Source organism: Manis pentadactyla, chromosome 2 (genome assembly GCF_030020395.1).
Source record: "Manis pentadactyla isolate mManPen7 chromosome 2, mManPen7.hap1, whole genome shotgun sequence".
Taxonomy (NCBI): domain Eukaryota; kingdom Metazoa; phylum Chordata; class Mammalia; order Pholidota; family Manidae; genus Manis; species Manis pentadactyla.
In genome coordinates this window covers 196282150-196298947 of record NC_080020.1, presented here as the reverse complement: position 1 = coordinate 196298947, position 16798 = coordinate 196282150, and the positions used below count along the sequence as shown (strand labels likewise).

Below are 16798 nucleotides of genomic sequence, written 5' to 3'. Positions count from 1 at the left end.
GAAAAAGCATTCGACAAAATTCAACACCCATTCATGATAAAAACTCTAAAAAAAATGGGTATAGAGGGCAAGTACCTCAACATAATAAAGGCCATATGTGATAAACCCACAGCCAACATTATACTGAACAGCGAGAAGCTGAAAGCATTTCCGCTGAGATCGGGAACAAGACAGGGATGCCCACTCTCCCCACTGCTATTTAACATAGTACTGGAGGTCCTAGCCACGACAATTAGACAAAACAAAGAAATACAAGGAATCCAGATTGGTAAAGAAGAAGTCAAACTGTCACTATTTGCAGATGACGTGATATTGTACATAAAAAACCTAAAGACTCCAGTCTGAAACTACTAGAGCTAATATCGGAATTCAGCAAAGTTGCAGGATACAAAATTAACACACAGAAATGTGTGGCTTTCCTATACACTAACAATAAACTAATAGAAAGAGAAATCAGGAAAACAATTCCATTCACAATAGCATCAAAAAGAATAAAATACCTAGGAATAAACCTAACCAAGGAAGTGAAAGACCCTGAAAACTATAAGACACTCTTAAGAGAAATAAAAGAGGTCACTAACAAATGGAAACTCATCCCATGCTCCTGGCTAGGAAGAATTAATATCGTCAAAATGGCCATCCTGCCCAAAGCAATATACAGATTCGATGCAATCCCTATCAAACTACCAACAGCATTCTTAAATGAACTGGAACAAATAGTTCAAAGATTCATATGGAAACACCAAAGACCCCGAATAGCTAAAGCAATCCTGAGAAGGAAGAATAAAGTGGGGGGGATCTCACTCCCCAACTTCAAGCTCTACTACAAAGCCACAGTAATCAAGACAATTTGGTACTGGCACAAGAACAGAGCCACAGACCAATGGAACAGAATGGAGACTCCAAACATTAACCCAAACATATATGGTCAACTAATATTCGATAAAGGGGTCATGGACATACAATGGGGAAATGACAGTCTCTTCAACAGATGGTGCTGGCAAAACTGGACAGCTACATGTAAGAGAATGAAACTGGATCACTGTCTAACCCCGTACACAAAAGTAAATTCGAAAAGAATCAAAGACTTGAATGTAAGTCATGAAACCAAAGAACTCTTAGAAAAAAACATAGGCAAAAATCTCTTAGACATAAACATGAGTGACCTCTTCTTGAACATATCTCCCTGGGCAAGGGAAACAAAAGCAAAAATGAACAAATGGGACTATATCAAGCTGAAAAGCTTCTGTACAGCAGAGGACACCATCAATAGAACAAAAAGGTATCCTACAGTATGGGAGAATATATTTGTAAATGACAGATCTGATAAAGGGTTGACATCCAAAATATATAAAGAGCTCACACACCTCAACAAACAAAAAGCAAATAATCCAATTAAAAAATGGGCAGAGGAGCTGAATTGACAGTTCTCTAAAGAAGAAATTCAGATGACCAACAGACACATGAAAAGATGCTCCACATCGCTTGTCATCAGAGAAATGCAAATTAAAACCACAATGAGATATCATCTCACACCAGTAAGGATGGCTACCATCCAAAAGACAAACAACAACAAATGTTGGCGAGGTTGTGGAGAAAGGGGAACCCTCCTACACTGCTGGTGGGAATGTAAATTAGTTCAACCATTGTGGAAAGCAGTATGGAGGTTCCTCAAAATGCTCAAAATTGAAATACCATTTGACCCAGGAATTCCACTTCTAGGAATTTACCCCAAGAATGCAGCACTCCAGTTTGAAAAAGACAGATGCAGCCCTATGTTTATCGCTGCACTATTTACAATAGCCAAGATATGGAAGCAACCTAAGTATCCATCAGTAGATGAATGGATAAAGAAGAGGTGGTACATATACACAATGGAATATTATTCGGCCATGAGAAGAAAACAAATCCTACCATTTGCAACAACATGGATGGAGCTAGAGGGTATTAAGCTCAGTGAAATAAGCCAGGCGGAGAAAGACAAGTACCAAATGATTTCACTCATATGTGGAGTATAAGAACAGAAGAAAACTGAAGGAACAAAACAGCAGCAGAAGCACAGAACCCAAGAATGGACTAACAGTTACCAAAGGGAAAGGGACTGGGGAGGACGGGTGGGAAAGGAGGGATAAGGGCGGGAAAAAAGAAAGGGGGCATTATGATTAGCATGTATAGTGTGTGGGGCACGGGGAGGGCTGTGCAACAGAGAAGACAAGTAGTGATTTTACAGCATCATACTATGTTGATGGACAGTGACTGTGAATGGGTATGTTGGGGGGACTTGGTGAAGGGGGGAGCCTAGTAAACATAATGTCCTTTATGTAATTGTAGATTAATGATACCAAAATAAAACTAATAAAAATAAAATAAAATAAAAAAATAAATAAGATGAAGGTCTGTAAGCTGCTGTTTTCCACTACACTTTTTATTGGAATCCTTTTGTATAAACATGAATGATAACCATAATAAATGCATCATTCTTCAGGAAAAAAAAACCTGTCATTAATAAAGCACTGAGTTAGAGATCCTTCACTTTGTAGTTTATACTGTAACCTTTCTTTGATCATTCTAGGTTTCCTGTGTTTTGCTTTTTTTTTTTTCCTTTCCAGTTTACTAGTAATTTAGATTGTGATTGCATCATCTTATGGCTGAGTTGACATGGTCTCCATTAGATACCAAGTAAACATCCTGAAACTATTTGTTTGCTATTATCTTGCTATTAATGTTTCTATACTTACATGAAAAAAATATAGTTGTACATAATAATTAAGTACAGGAATTTCATTAGTATGTTTTCCTAAAAAGTGAACTTCTCCAGAAAGAAGAAAAGTTACACAAAATTGGAAAGTCCAAATCTCTATATATGAAGGAATTAGGGAATAAGTTAAGATATTTTCCCTCTAGCTTATTCTCAACTAGTATCTGAGCTTCCTTTTGTCAGCTATCATTGCTATTTGGGTGTTAATTGGCACATATTCAAAATTAGTATCTATTAAGATCTTCAAAAGGAATTTATTTAAACGAAAAAGAAACATGTTTAGGCAAAATTTTTGTGTTCAGTTTCATGCAATCATAAACTTCCCTGTCTTTGAATAAAATGAGTATTTGAGGTTTGGTAAATTCAAGATAGCTTTCTTTTCTTTCTTTATTGCCTATCCTCAGCCCCCAAGGGTATAATGCCCATGGAAATAGAGAGCAGGAGTGTAAGAAGTAATAAATTCTTTGTGATTACTGAATAAATGTTAGCAATTCAAGTTCATCAGCTATTCTTCCTTTTGGGAGCTAATGTTTTCCAAAGTGAAGTATGGCTTCCAGACAGGCTGACCTATAAACTATGTGAATTATTTTTCTAGAAGTTTGTTCTTATTGTTGATATTTTTCTTTGTACAGGGAAATTCTAAAAAGAACAAGAGTCGATAGTTTACACCTAGCTGGTTGGCCACCTCTTTCCAGAGCCGCTGCTGCTGCATGGAGCTGCAGGGCCGAGACTCCACGTCCAGTGCTGGCCGCCTTTGGGAAGCTGGAGTGTTGTCGGACCTAGTAAACTAGCCAGTGTTGTAAATGGCCTTGAAACATTTAAAATACATTTGTAACCAGTAAGGGAAATCCAGAATTTGATGTTGACAGTAATGGAAGACAGTACACATACCATGGATATTGTAGGTTTCCTTATGCTGTTTTTACTGTGCACTTTTTAAAATTAGGTTTTAATTTCAGTATGTAATAACAAATATTTTGTATATTTTCAAACTCAATTATATGGTAATTGATTTGGTATCTATGGAATAGATATATGTTTCTGGATAAAATGGTAAAATTGTCAAGCTGTCATTACTTCTTGCTATAATTGAAAGTAATCTCCACATTCTTTTTGAAGACTTACTCATATTCTCTCTCTTAGAGAGAGTGAGCCTGCAAACTTCACATCTTGTGGGTTTATTATTATCGTCTTTAGCTTTTCAATACCGTCTGTGTGTTGGAATAATAGCTTAAGGAAATTGATGTCAATAAATTCGTACTTATATCCAGCTTTCAGTCTCTCTTATGAAAATTCGATAAAGGAAATGGAAACCTTTTAAAGCATGCTTTCAAAAGTTACTAAATCCCAATCGATTTAGACATAATCTTTCTAATTACCCAAATTAGAATAATTGTCCAGTTAATCCTTTATTAAGGCTTTCAGTTTTGCCTTGAGAGGTACTTGTAGCCATACTTTAGGCAGAGACCCTGTATGCTTCCCTTGGTTTATTTCATAAACATTGTGACATTCCAGTGTGCACCTCAGGGGTGCCCCTTCCAGCACCCCCATTACCAAGGTCCTAAATATATTGCTCCTTTTTTCTGAGTTGCATTCACAGGCCCATTTCTCCTCATGTCCAAGTCCCCAGATTAGCTCAGATGTTCCTGAAACCCTCTTCTTCCCACCTCCCTTTCTGCAGCTCCATCTGTCTAGAGCCTCTTCTGTAGGCAGTTGCTAGTTACCCTCCAAAATGCTTTGTTCTGGCTCACGTGAGAGCTCATCACCAGCTTCCCACTGTGTTCAGCCCAAATGCCAAGTCCTTGACCTCTGCCCCACATCCCCTGCGACCTGTAGAGAGAGACTCCGGTGGTTATGCCCAGTCTCCACAGTCATGAAAGTGTTTGGATCCTGCCTTGGGAATCTCTGGGTGACTCAGCCCAGTCCCATTCTTTCCAGCCTTTTGAGTCCCTAGCCCCTGTGCCTTTTCTATTTTCTGTGACCTGCTCATTTCCAATTCTCTATTGACTGAATCAGCTGTTTCCACTGCAGCTGCACCCAGGCCCCTAAGCCCTGCGAGGGAAATATCAAATAGCCATGCTGGTTAGCTCCATCATAAACTTAGGGTTTCCAGCCCCCGCCAGGCCTTCGGTGCTCCATGACAGTCCTTTTGGCATTTCTAGTCTATTTCTCTTCCTCCTTTGGGGTTTTGGGGAAAAAGAGTGATGTCATATGACTATGTTTTAGTGGAATGGTTGGCTGCTATGTTGAGACTAGATTGTAGGAGGCAAGGGTGGAAGCAGAGAGACCAGTTAGGAGGCTACTGGAATAATAGGTGGATATTGAGAGATGATGTGGCCTGGATGGTGCTGGGGGCAGTGAAACTTGTGTGAAGTCTGTTCCTGGATTTGTTTTGAAGGTAGAGTTTGGAGTTGTTAGGATTTGCTGACAGATTTATCAAAAATTGCAACTCTTTCCCTCTATACTTCTATTACTCTTCCCTGCTTTATTTTACTCCTTAATACTTAACATAATCTAGCATATAATATGTTTTAATTATCTTATTTATTGCCTGTTTCTTCCTCTAGAAGATAGAGCTCCATGGTCTAGTTTATTCACTGCTATATTCTTTGTACCTAGAATACTGCCTGGTATTCAGTGAGTATTCGTTGAATGGATGTTGATTGGGTGGAATGGGGAGTGTGAGAGAAAGAGAGGAGTCAGAGCTGAAGTCAAGGATTTTGATCTGTACAAACCTGACTGGGAGGTGCATCTAGCTTTCACCTAGTTGTATCTTGGGCCAGAAACCTGGGAGTCACCTGATTCCTTCTTGCTTCCCATATCTCATGGGTTGTCTTTTTTTTTTTTTCAATATTCCTGCCTTTGCAGTATCTCTCAATTGTAACCTCTCCTTGCTTGATACCTTAAATCAAGTCCTGGCTACCTATTGTCTGGATAATAGTTCTACCTGTACTCCAGATCTGCCACCCCTTTTATCAGAGATCTTTCTAAAACACCTCTCTGCAGAGCCACCTTCCTGGCTGGAAAGCTCTCACAGTGGCTCCTCGCTGCCTGTTGGGCACAATCTAGCAGTAGCACGTGCATGTAAGACCTGCACTCACTTTCTCCCCAGTCTCCTCCATGCTCCCAGTGTACTCTCCCTCTACCTTCTGAAAACCAGCAGGCCTCGGGTCAGGAAAAGTTTGCTTTCCTGAACAAGGAGCCTGTTTCTCTCTTCAAGACAGTGTGAATCTTGGGATTGTGCCCATCTGCTTTTGTGGCTGAGACTTGTATCTCCCACCAGCTGTGAGCTGGTGCTAGAGCTCTGTGGGGAGGTTGGGGTTCCTATGGCCAGGATCCTCACTGAACTTAAACCACCTGATGATGTAACTGGCCTGTTGCTGGGCTGCCGCTTCCACACCTGTAGGCAATAAGCTATTATTGCGCTATGTAGAGAGCTCGGCCCTGTGCTCCGGGCAGAGGCAGAGATGCTAGTGCTCGACCTACCACCGGAGAACAAGCCGGGTAATAAACCCTTTCACCCACAAGAACGTCTGTCTCTGGTCACACTGAATCCATAGTGAACTTGCCTGGGGCTGAAACCCATTGGCAAGACAGTTGGCCAAAGTCAGCAGGGTTCACTGTTGACCAAGGAAAAAGACAGGCTGCCCTTATGGGAGGGGTGCTTCAACAGGCTGCCCCTGTGAATGGGGAGACAGTAGATCATCCCCCAATGGGTATGTGGTCCAAGGTGGCTTGCCTCCCAGAGGACTGTACCCCACCCCAGGACTGGAGGCAAGTGGAGGTGACACCTGAGGCAGTAGGGGTGGCCCTTGGTATAGTAAGCAGATCCTTTGAGAAGCAGAGTGCCCGTGAGACAACGGGGACTGTGGGTTGGCTGCTTCTCAGTCTTAAAAAGGTCCACAGAGGAGACCCAAGAAATGGCGGCATGAGAATGCGAGCTGCAAACTTCAGTAGATTCCCTGAGGAGGGAAATGGCATTGATGCAAGAGGCCATCAAGGAAAAAAATGAACCCTGAGGGAAGCACAGGCGGAGGTGGCACAAGAACATCAGCTGCGAAGCATTGAGCTGAAGGTAAGAGACCTTCTGAAGACTGAGGTAGCATTGCTATGAGGCACAGTAGAAAAGGTAAAGGTTGTAGCAGAGGAGGCACTCGGGAGACGGGAGAGAAAGGTGCCATCAGCCCCAGAAATGGAGGAGCTGGGGAAGGATGAAGGGGTGGTGCTGGAGGCACTGGCCCCTCCTGTATTGCAAGCATGCCCAGTGCTTGTAAAGAAAATAAAGACCCAGCAGCTGAAAGTTCCCCAAGGAGAGGAGCAGCCTCCTCCCCAGGTCGTGGAGCACTCTATGGTCCGCCCTTATACTCAGGCTGAGCCGGTGGATTTGGGCTTCCGGTTAAGCAGAAACCCTCGGAGTCAATATCAGCTTGGCTCCTGCATCTGTGGGACTTAGGGGTGGATGGAATTGTTCTGTCGGGATCAGAGATGGGAAAGCTGTCTTCCCTGACAGTGCAGCCTGCCTTGAGGCAGTGATTACAAAATGCACATCAGACCCCAGGGAGTCACTCCCTCCTGGATTGGCTTATGGCTGCACTTCGTGCTGTGTGGCCCAATCTGGGTGATCTGCCATCCTCTCCTGTTAGATGGCAGACATATGCTGAGCTCCAACAGGTGCTACGAGAGCTAGGCATAAGAAATGTCATCTGTAGTCCAGAGAATTATAACCCAGATGAAGAGATTTTCACTACTGGGTTGAGAAATATTGTACTTCAAATGGCTCCTACATCCCTCTTTGGGTCTCTAGTGGCCATTCTTTTCCCTCATAGGGCATCCCATAAATGAGGTGACATGTACAGTAGCAGACTTAGGAGAGGCAGAAGCAATGAGAATCTGGAAAGAAATAAGACCTGTTACTCATAAGAAGAATTTACCAGGCCCTATGAAGGTTACAAGGACCCAGATGTGGGTTGATTTAATATGGGTAGGAGCAGATGGAAGGAAATTAGATGTAAAGTACAGTAGGATCTTACTAGAGCTATGGCAACAGCTAAAACCAGAGCAGCAGTTCCAGCCATAAGACCAAAGAGGCAGAGGTCAGAGACAGAGCCACAAGTCCGGCCTCTGTGTTTGCAACACTTCCTGCTGGAGAACAAGCCAACCTCACTTGAGCCCACACAGGAAGGTGATTGGGGAACACGATTTGACTGAGGGAAAGGTCAAGGTATCTGCCCTGAGGGACCAGGGGGGACCGGAGGCCACATGTTGAAATAGCTATCCATTGGTCCCCAGTGAACATACAACATGTCCTGGCTCTCGTGGACACATGGGCTGAATGTTCACTGATTCATGGTAACCCTGAGTAGTTCCCAGGGACCCCCACTATCATAGGTGGATGAGGGGGGAAGGCTATCAGAGTAAAAAAAGCCCACATCACTTTGGGAATAGGGCGTCTACCCCCAAAAGAGTATACTGTGTATACATCCCCTATCCCTGAGTATATTTTGCGGATTGATATCCTGCAGGGTCTATGCCTGCAGACCACTGCAGGCGAGTTCAGACTGAGAGTATGTGTGGCGAAGGCAGTTCTGAGGGGACATGCTAGGCACCCGCCCATAGCTTTGCCTGTGCCTCGGCGGGTGACTAATACCAAACAATACAAACTACCTGGAGGGCATAAAAAGATAGGAGAAACTCTCCAGGAGATGGAAAAGGTGGGTATTATAAAGCCCACCCATAGTCCTTTCAATTCCCCAGTGTGGCCTCTAAAAAAGCCAGATGGCTCCTGGCATATGACTGGATTACAGAGAACTGAATAAAGTCATACCCCCTATGCATGCTGCTGTCCCCTCTATTGCAGGCTTTATGGATACTCTCAGCCATGAACTAGGAACATACCATTATTTGGTAGATCTTGCTAATGCCTTCTTTTCCATTGGCATTGAGCAGGAAAGTCAGGAACATTTGCCTTCACGTGGGAAGGACGGCAATGGACTTTCACCATCCTCCCACAGGGATACCTCCACAGCCCCACCATCTGTCATGGACTTGTAGCCCAGGACTTGATTACATGGGAGAAACCACCAACGGTGTGGCTGTACCATTATATTGATGATGTCATGCTCACGTCCGATTCTCTTTCAGATCTAGAAGGTGCAGCACCTGGACTGCTGCAACATTTACAGGAGAAAGGATGGATTGTGAACAGCACCAAGGTTCAGGGATCTGGTTTATCTTTTAAATTCTTGGGGGTCATCTGGTCGGGTAAGACCAAAGTTATACCAGAAGGAGTTATAGACAAAGTCCAGGCCTTCCCTACCCCACAACTATAACATTGCTACAGGAGTTTCTGGGTCCTCTAGGCTACTGGAGAGTGTTTATACCACACTTGACACAAATTCTGAAGCCCTTTTACCGGTTGGTACAAAAGGGCGTCAGGTGGGACTGGGATGAGACATGTGCATCTGCCTTTACTACAGCAAAACGGCCAGTCAAGGCTGTGCAGGCCTTGAGTGTAACAGACCCATCAAGGCCCTGTGAGCTGGATGTTCATGTCACTGAAGATGGTTATGGCTGGGGTCTCTGGCAGCGGCTTGAACGAACTCGCCAACCCGCTGGATTCTGGTCACAACTCTGGAAAGGGGCAGAGGTACAATACACTTTGATAGGAAAATAACTGGCTACTGTGTATCATGTCTTGCTGGCTACAGAACCCATCACTGGAATGGCCCCAGTAAAGGTAATAACCACCTATCCCATCTTGGGGTGGGTATGAGACTGGACCCAAAAATCAAGGAGTGGTGTGGCACAAACACCCACACTAGCCAAGTGGGTTGCTTACCTACAGCAGCGTAGTGCCCTCTCTAGTAGCCCCTTGAGTGAAGAACTCCAACGCTTGTTAGGGGCAGTGACATTTACTAGTGAAAAGCAGGAAGAACTTACTTTTGAACCATTAGTAGCAGAGAGTCCCTATCGGGAGGGAAGAGCCCCTATACCCAAAGATGCATGGTACACAGATGGCTCCAGCCGTGGGGAGCCCCCAAAATGAAGGGTCATAGGTTTCCATCCTAAGACTGAGACAATATGGATGGAAGATGGTGAGGGGAAGAGCAGCCAGTGGGCAGAGTTGTGGGCTGTGTGGCTTGTGATCAGCAAGGAGCCCTCCCCTATAGTTGTCTGCACTGACAGCTGGGCTGTCTATTGGGGCTTGACCCTATGGCTACCAACCTGGTACCATGCCAACTCGCTGGTTGGTCACCGACCCCTTTGGGGGCAAAAATTATGGCAAGACTTATGGGCCTGTGATCAGACTAAAATAATTACAGTATACCATGTGACAGGTCATTTGCCACTGGCATCCCCAGGAAATGATGAGGCAGATAAATTGGCAAAGATACGTTGGCTAGAAGGAAAGCCTGCCTCTGATGTAGCCCAATGGCTACATCAGCGTTTGTTGCATGCAGGGCAAAAGACAATGTGGGCTGTAGCCCGTTGGTGGGGCTTGTCTTTGACCTTTGAAGAAGTTAGTGGAGCCCGGCAGGAGTGTGTTGTGTGCTCCAAAAGGGACTTACACCGAGTTCCACAGCAACATGGAACAATAGCTAAGGGGCCTATACCCCTCATCAGGTGGCAGATAGACTATATTGGGCCTCTACCTGTGTCAGAAGGATATCGGTATGCGATGACTTGTGTGGACACAGCTACTGGACTTCTGGATGCTTTTCCTACCTGTTGTGCAGACCAGCAGACGACCAAAAGAGGCCTGGAGCGTCTCTTTGCTGCCTATGGCTGACCACAGGTGAGTAAGAGTGATCAGGGCACCCATTTTACTGGACATACACTGCAAGAATGGGTACGACAGCTGGGAATCAAGTGGAAGTTTCATGTGCCATACAATCCTCCTGCAGCAGGCATGATAGAGAGGCACAATGGCTTGTTAAAATCCGGACTAAAGTCAGATACCAATAGTCTGCGGGGATGGTCAGTCCACTTATTGACCGTGCTACGGCGTTTGAATGAGACACCCTGAAAGGGAGCTCTGAGCCCCAGAGACATGTTAACACATATGGCTGCCTCCCCTATACAACTGCAAGTACAAACCAAGGAAGAATCACTGAAGCCGAGGTTCAGCCACCAGAATAACATCTTGCTGTCAGCACCAACTGCACTGAACCCCAGAGACTCCATTGAGTGGACGTGGCCTTGGACCTTTTGACTTATGGACCAACTATGGCTGGCTCTCCTGGCACCTTGGGGGCAAAGCCTGGAAGCTGACCTCCTGTGTATTCCTGGAATAACAGCAGAGTGGCCGCCAAAGGTCACAGTAGTATATCCTGAATGGCCAGAAGGTAAGAGCATCTTACTGGGGAGTTTTGTTTTATCATTGTGGCCAGTGCATGCACCTCCAGTAGCACAATATATAGACCCTTCAGTAACCCCCACAGGGAAAGGAGTAAAAGTATGGTATACTAGACCTGGAAGGGACCCCCTTCCTGCTGCAGTCCTATCTCTTGCATGCATCCTACCTGATGGACAAGATTTACCTATGTTGGTGACATTAAAACATGTCCTATCACCCCTAAAGTCTTTGTAGATTGGGAACTTCCTCTGGCTTGAGGATTATTATCATTTTTGTTATTAGGAACCTCCTCTGGCTTGAGGATTATTATAATTTTTGTATCAAAATCTTGCTGTATCTTAATTTTTATTATCTCCAAGTTGTTATCTGTTGCTGTTGTGGAATGTGGTTACAGTGCTCCAGCTTTCTCGCGCAGGGACCATTGCAAAAGATTGAAAGCATGTAGATTGTAAGGTGAGAATCCTGGAGGGGTGGAGTGTGGGGAGGCTGGGGTTCCTATGGCCAGGATCCTCACTGAACTTAAACCACCTGATGATGTGACTGGCCTGTTGCTGGGCTGCCGCTTCCACACCTGTAGGCAATAAGCTATTACTGAGCTATATAGAGAGCTCGGCCCAGTGCTCTGCACGCAGGCAGAGATGCTAGTGCTCAACCTACCACTGGAGAACAAGCCGGTTAATAAACCCTTTCACCCCAAAGAACGTTTTGCTGTCAATTTCTTTGGTCACACTGAATCCATAGCAAACTTGTCTGGGGCTGAAACCCATTGGCAAGACCAGCTGTCAGACCAGCACACTCCTGCTGCCCTGCATGTTGTCTGGCCCCACAGACCCATAGGCAGTACTTGTGGACTGCCTGGCCATTTGGCCATTCTCTAAGGGTCGTGAGTCCTGGCAGGTTTCCAAGGGCTGAAGCTCAGGGCAGAACTGTGGAAGGTGCATTGGTTCCCTGGCAAAACTGCCTTTTTTTACGTAACTGCTAAAATCTTTGCTCTCTTGGCAGAATCTTTTCCGAAGGCATATAATAAGCACAGTTTGTTAACCATTTACCCTGAGCCATGCATGGGCAAGACTTGATTTGCATTATTTCATTTAAACTTCCAATAACTGTATCTCATTGGCACTATAGCTATTCCCGTTTTACAGATAGAAAACTATGGCTTGGCAGAGCTAAGCAACTTGTCTGCAGCCACAAAGCTGGTACACAGGCTAGGATTCAAATCCAGGCTAATCTGATTGCAGAGCCTGGATTCCTCACTGCTGTACTATGAACCTCTTCAGCTGGAGACTGTTCCTTCTAGTTCTGCAGGTGCTGTGTATTTGGAGGCTACAAGAACTCCAGCACTTCATTCAACTTTCCCTTTTCTTTCAAACAGCTTTTAGTTAGTGTTTTGGGCTAATGGTCCTCACACAATGTTTGCCTTTAACATGCTTTTATTTCTTCTCTGACCCTTCATTTTTATTTACATATTTATTCCCTGTTAGACAAACCTTCCTAACTGCCAAACTCTGAATTTAATATATTTATGCCATGCTGCTGCCCCTTTCTAAACAAATTTTGTGATTACTTCTCTTTTTTAAAAGGAATTTTCTAACATACACAAAAGTAAAGCAATTAATATAACCATTATCTCCCCTTCTTTTATTATGAGCACTTTGTAAATCTTGTATCTTTTTCCCAAACTTCTTTTTTTTCCTGGAGTATTTTAAGGCAATTCACAGGCATTGGGTCATTTCACCTGTAAATGCTTCACTTATGCATTCTTTTGTAAAGGTGTTCAGCAGTGACTTCTACATCTGTCTTAACCCATTTCATCATTCATTCAACAAGTGTTGAGTGCCTGCTGTGTACTCAGTGCTGGGGAGACTGTGATAAGCAAAACAGATATGCTGGCTGCCCTCTTGAGAGCTTGTAGCCCACTAGTGAAACCACAGAGTGATCGCATTAATGCCTAATAACAAACTGTCATATGTTGTCCATTCTGCCTTGGGATTGTCTCAAGGCAGCAAGTGAGAGAGAATTCATGGAGGCTGTAATTTGTAAAAAACTAAATGTATTTTTACCAAAGTTATTAACTTAGAGTCAAGCTGTTCTAAATGGTTATTACAAAGAAAAAAACAAAACAAAGCAAAACAAACAAAAACAGTCCTCTGGTCCTCCCCAACCCCATTTCATGCTCCCTAGAGAAAACCACTTTCACTCCCTGTTTTGGTACCTATCTCCGTATTTCCAAATAGCATGTTAACTTTTGCTTTGCCTGTTAGGCATTATAAATTGATTTCACAATTGAAGATGAACATTTGCTTCTGTTTCATCTGCCTCCCTTCCCCACTACTAATATACACTTTCTTTTTCTGTCTGCTCTTCAAACTAATTTCATCAACATTTTGGTTAGGTCAGTATTTAGTATATAATTTATTGTGATTATTCAAGTGCTGTTGGTAGCTGAGTTATGTAATGTACTATGATTACTTTTCCTTTCCTGTATAGCTGTTTGTTTTCCCTGTAGGTCATAACTGTCTTAAAAAAATTATTTACTATGTTTTCTATGCTACTTTAGATCACTAATTTGTTCCCACATTTTCTCCCAGGTGTATAACTCAGTGTGGTCAAATTCAATGGGGTGTTCAGCCAACGGAATCTTCAAGAAGTCTCTCCCAGAGTCCTTCAGGCCTGCAGGCTATGTTGGTTGATCTCTAGGCCCGTGGTATTGCTGCTTTCTGGGGATCTCCCTTCCTCACCAGGCTGAGCATCAAGAGTCTCCTAAATAGCCCCCTCTCAACTTCACAAGCCCTTACAGTGACTTCTCTACCCCTTTACTTGCTGTCGCAGCCCACTTCTCAAAAGACTCGCTTATTCCATTGAGGCAACTTATGACCTGGAAAATGAACAGTGAGAGGTAATTCTCAATCTAGGCACAGAGCAGGGACTCAGATAGTTGCCCAAAGTCCACATTGGAGTGAAAGCATAAAAAGAAAAAGAAACCAAAAAACTTTCAGTCATGTATTGCTTCCTGGAGAAGTTGGGATTTTCAGAACTTACTGAAATGACATGTCCTACTTTCTACTGATTATATACTATATGATCTTTATTGAAAATGAGGAAAAGCATCAAGAACATACATCTCTTTTTGTAGTGATTCAGCTGTTAACATTTTTGTTTATTCCTACTCTTTTTCCATGCATATATGAAATATGTATTTTTAGTAAAAACTGGAATTATGTTACAAGAAATACCAAATGAGGTAAAAGTGGCTCTTTAAATAGTAAGCTTGGGGGTGGTGTTGGTTAGCTGGTTGCACAGCTCTCTGGGGCACTGTTCACATGTTCCATAGCAGGCCTGAGCTAGGAAAGGACCCTCCAGACATAGCTTGAGAAACTGATAAATAGCATATGTCTTTTTATATCATTTAAAAATATCACCTCCATTATCTTGTTACCAGAGATACTGCTCACTTTTCAAAGCTGATAAAACTGCATTTTCCATTACTTTTGGTAAGAACCTAACTCAAAGTTAAGCTAACAGATACTTCTTAACAGCATGACCATTGTCCAACTTCATTATCCATTAGAATAAAACAAAACAAAAACTGGGCTGCACTATTTCCAAAAATAATGAGAGAAAAAAATAAGTAAAATGAAGAACCAATTAGCTAAGGAAGCCACCAAAAAGAGTTGGAACACAAGGCTCTCTCCAAATGTCCATGAATTAAGCTGCTTTTATAGTAAAAATCCCCAGACAGAAAAATATGTGGTTTATAGTTTTGCTTTATGTAGCATTAACTCTGAAAGTTTCTCCCAGCTCTTTAAAAGACTTCAAATTCCTATATAACTTCAATTTATGAAGATAGCAACTTGGATAATGATGGCCAAGAAACCATTTGGCAGAGACACACTGACAAGGAGTATTCTGTTCTGTGGTAGAAAAGGCAGCCTTTGTTCTTGGCTAAGGGCCATGTTCTGAGACACTATGGTGATAAATGGAAAGCTTGTCAGTAGACAATTGCCTGTGCTTTAAATTTTTAAGCAGTTTAGTAATTAGCTCCAGATTAGAAAATTAACTGGTAATCAAAGCTCTAGAGCAGGAAAACCCATTATAGCTTTTCCAAATCTTTAGAAGAAAAAGTTGTAGAACATTATAATAACTTTTCATAAGGCTAGGATTAGAAGAATTGACTCCTACCTGGAAATATACTGGAGGCTATTGTTTGTGGATGTAGGGGCCCAAAGGCACCTCCCTCAAGGAGAAACTTTGTGTTTGTTTTACTAAGAGCTTTAATGATCTCTGAACTCAACCCCACCACTCCCTAAACACCAGTGGAATAGCTGAGTGGTGACACCTCATAGGTCCAAGAATAGAAACCACACTGTTCAGTTCACTAACAAATGTCACATTTTGCTCAGATGCTAAAGAATATTCTTCTTCTCTTCAGCTTTCCTGTATTTCTTGAGGATAGTTGTGGTATTAAACTGTCAACATATCTCATGTAGTTATTTTCATGTATGCTGTCTCCGGAGTGGTGACAGATGCTGTGAGGCAGGAACCAGCCTTATACTTAACTGCCCCACAGTGCCTACTGGGATGTCTTGTACATAGTAGGTGTTCACAAATATCAATTGGATATATTTTAGGGAGCAGGCTGAGGCACCAGCCAAATGTAGGTCAAGCCATGTCTAACTAAAGTGTGTCGCATCTACAGTAAAAAGGATGGCCAATCTTGGGCCATTCGGAATTAAGTGATCATCCCCCTAAATATCATTGACTTCAGTTAGCATTCCTTGTGAAGATGTGGGCTTTTTATTTATCTCTGGAAATTTCTATCCAGAATATTCAGGTTTCCTCATGGAAAAATTTCTTTTAAAACAGCATGTTTTTCAAATATCATGCCAGAATGTATCAGGTACCTAAAATAGTGATTTTTTTTTTCCTGTTTCACTTTCACTTTTGTGGAAACCATCTACTGGGTAATAATTTTTTAAGGGTCATTTTCCAAAAGCCCTCTCACTCTATCATGAATGAATATTTCAATACAGAGAATTGTTATAAAGTTTTAGAGAGGGAATGTTCTTATCAAACATTATGGCTAAGCTTGTCCTAAATCTGAAATCCTTACTTTTCCCAACCTTTGAAATCAGACATTTTTGCAAACTTTGAATATATGTTAATTGATCTGGACAGCTTCAGCTGATTGGAGTTCTGAAGAATTTCAAGTTAATCTACCAGGTCATTTCTACAGACACTTTGGGGATGCCTTGACAGTGTGGAAGTTCTAAATGGTTTCTGTGAAAAGGCTGCCAGAAAAGGGAAACCTGCTAATAAAAAGGAGAATGATACAGTCTGAAGTCTACTAATTATAGAGCAAAGAATAAAACAGGTGCTGGAGTAAAATGAGGTCACAGCTGGCAGTGGACAGCAGTGATAACTTACTGAGGCCAGGCTGAGCTGTTATAACCAGATTTTGATACAAAGGGGCATTGCCAGAAGGGTCCTCTGGAAATACGTAGTGGAGTCATAAGAAATAAATCTGCATTGATTTAAGTGGCAACCTTTGGGAAAACACCAATTCACACAGAATGGGGAGGAACTAACCCTTGCAAAAGATACATTGGTTTTCATCCAGATGTATTTGGTCTTTAGAAAATTATGGCTCTATTTGCTTTGCAGAAGTGTCAAAGTTTCCAAAA

General features: G+C 42.7%; 1 protein-coding gene across 4 annotated transcripts in view; it reads left to right on the top strand.

Annotated features, from left to right (window-relative positions):
• Positions 1–4028, top strand: part of PPP1R21 (protein phosphatase 1 regulatory subunit 21) — a 69925-nt gene extending 65897 nt beyond the window's left edge. For 3 of the 4 annotated variants that reach the window (XM_036926043.2, XM_036926042.2, XM_036926044.2), the window contains one exon: positions 3391–4028. In XM_036926043.2, coding sequence (XP_036781938.2) covers positions 3391–3420 — 30 coding nt within the window. In that variant the 3' untranslated portion in view covers positions 3421–4028. The remainder of the gene's footprint in view (positions 1–3390) is intronic. The other variant, XR_005032804.2, reaches the window with a different exon arrangement.
• Positions 4029–16798: the final 12770 nt, after the last annotated feature.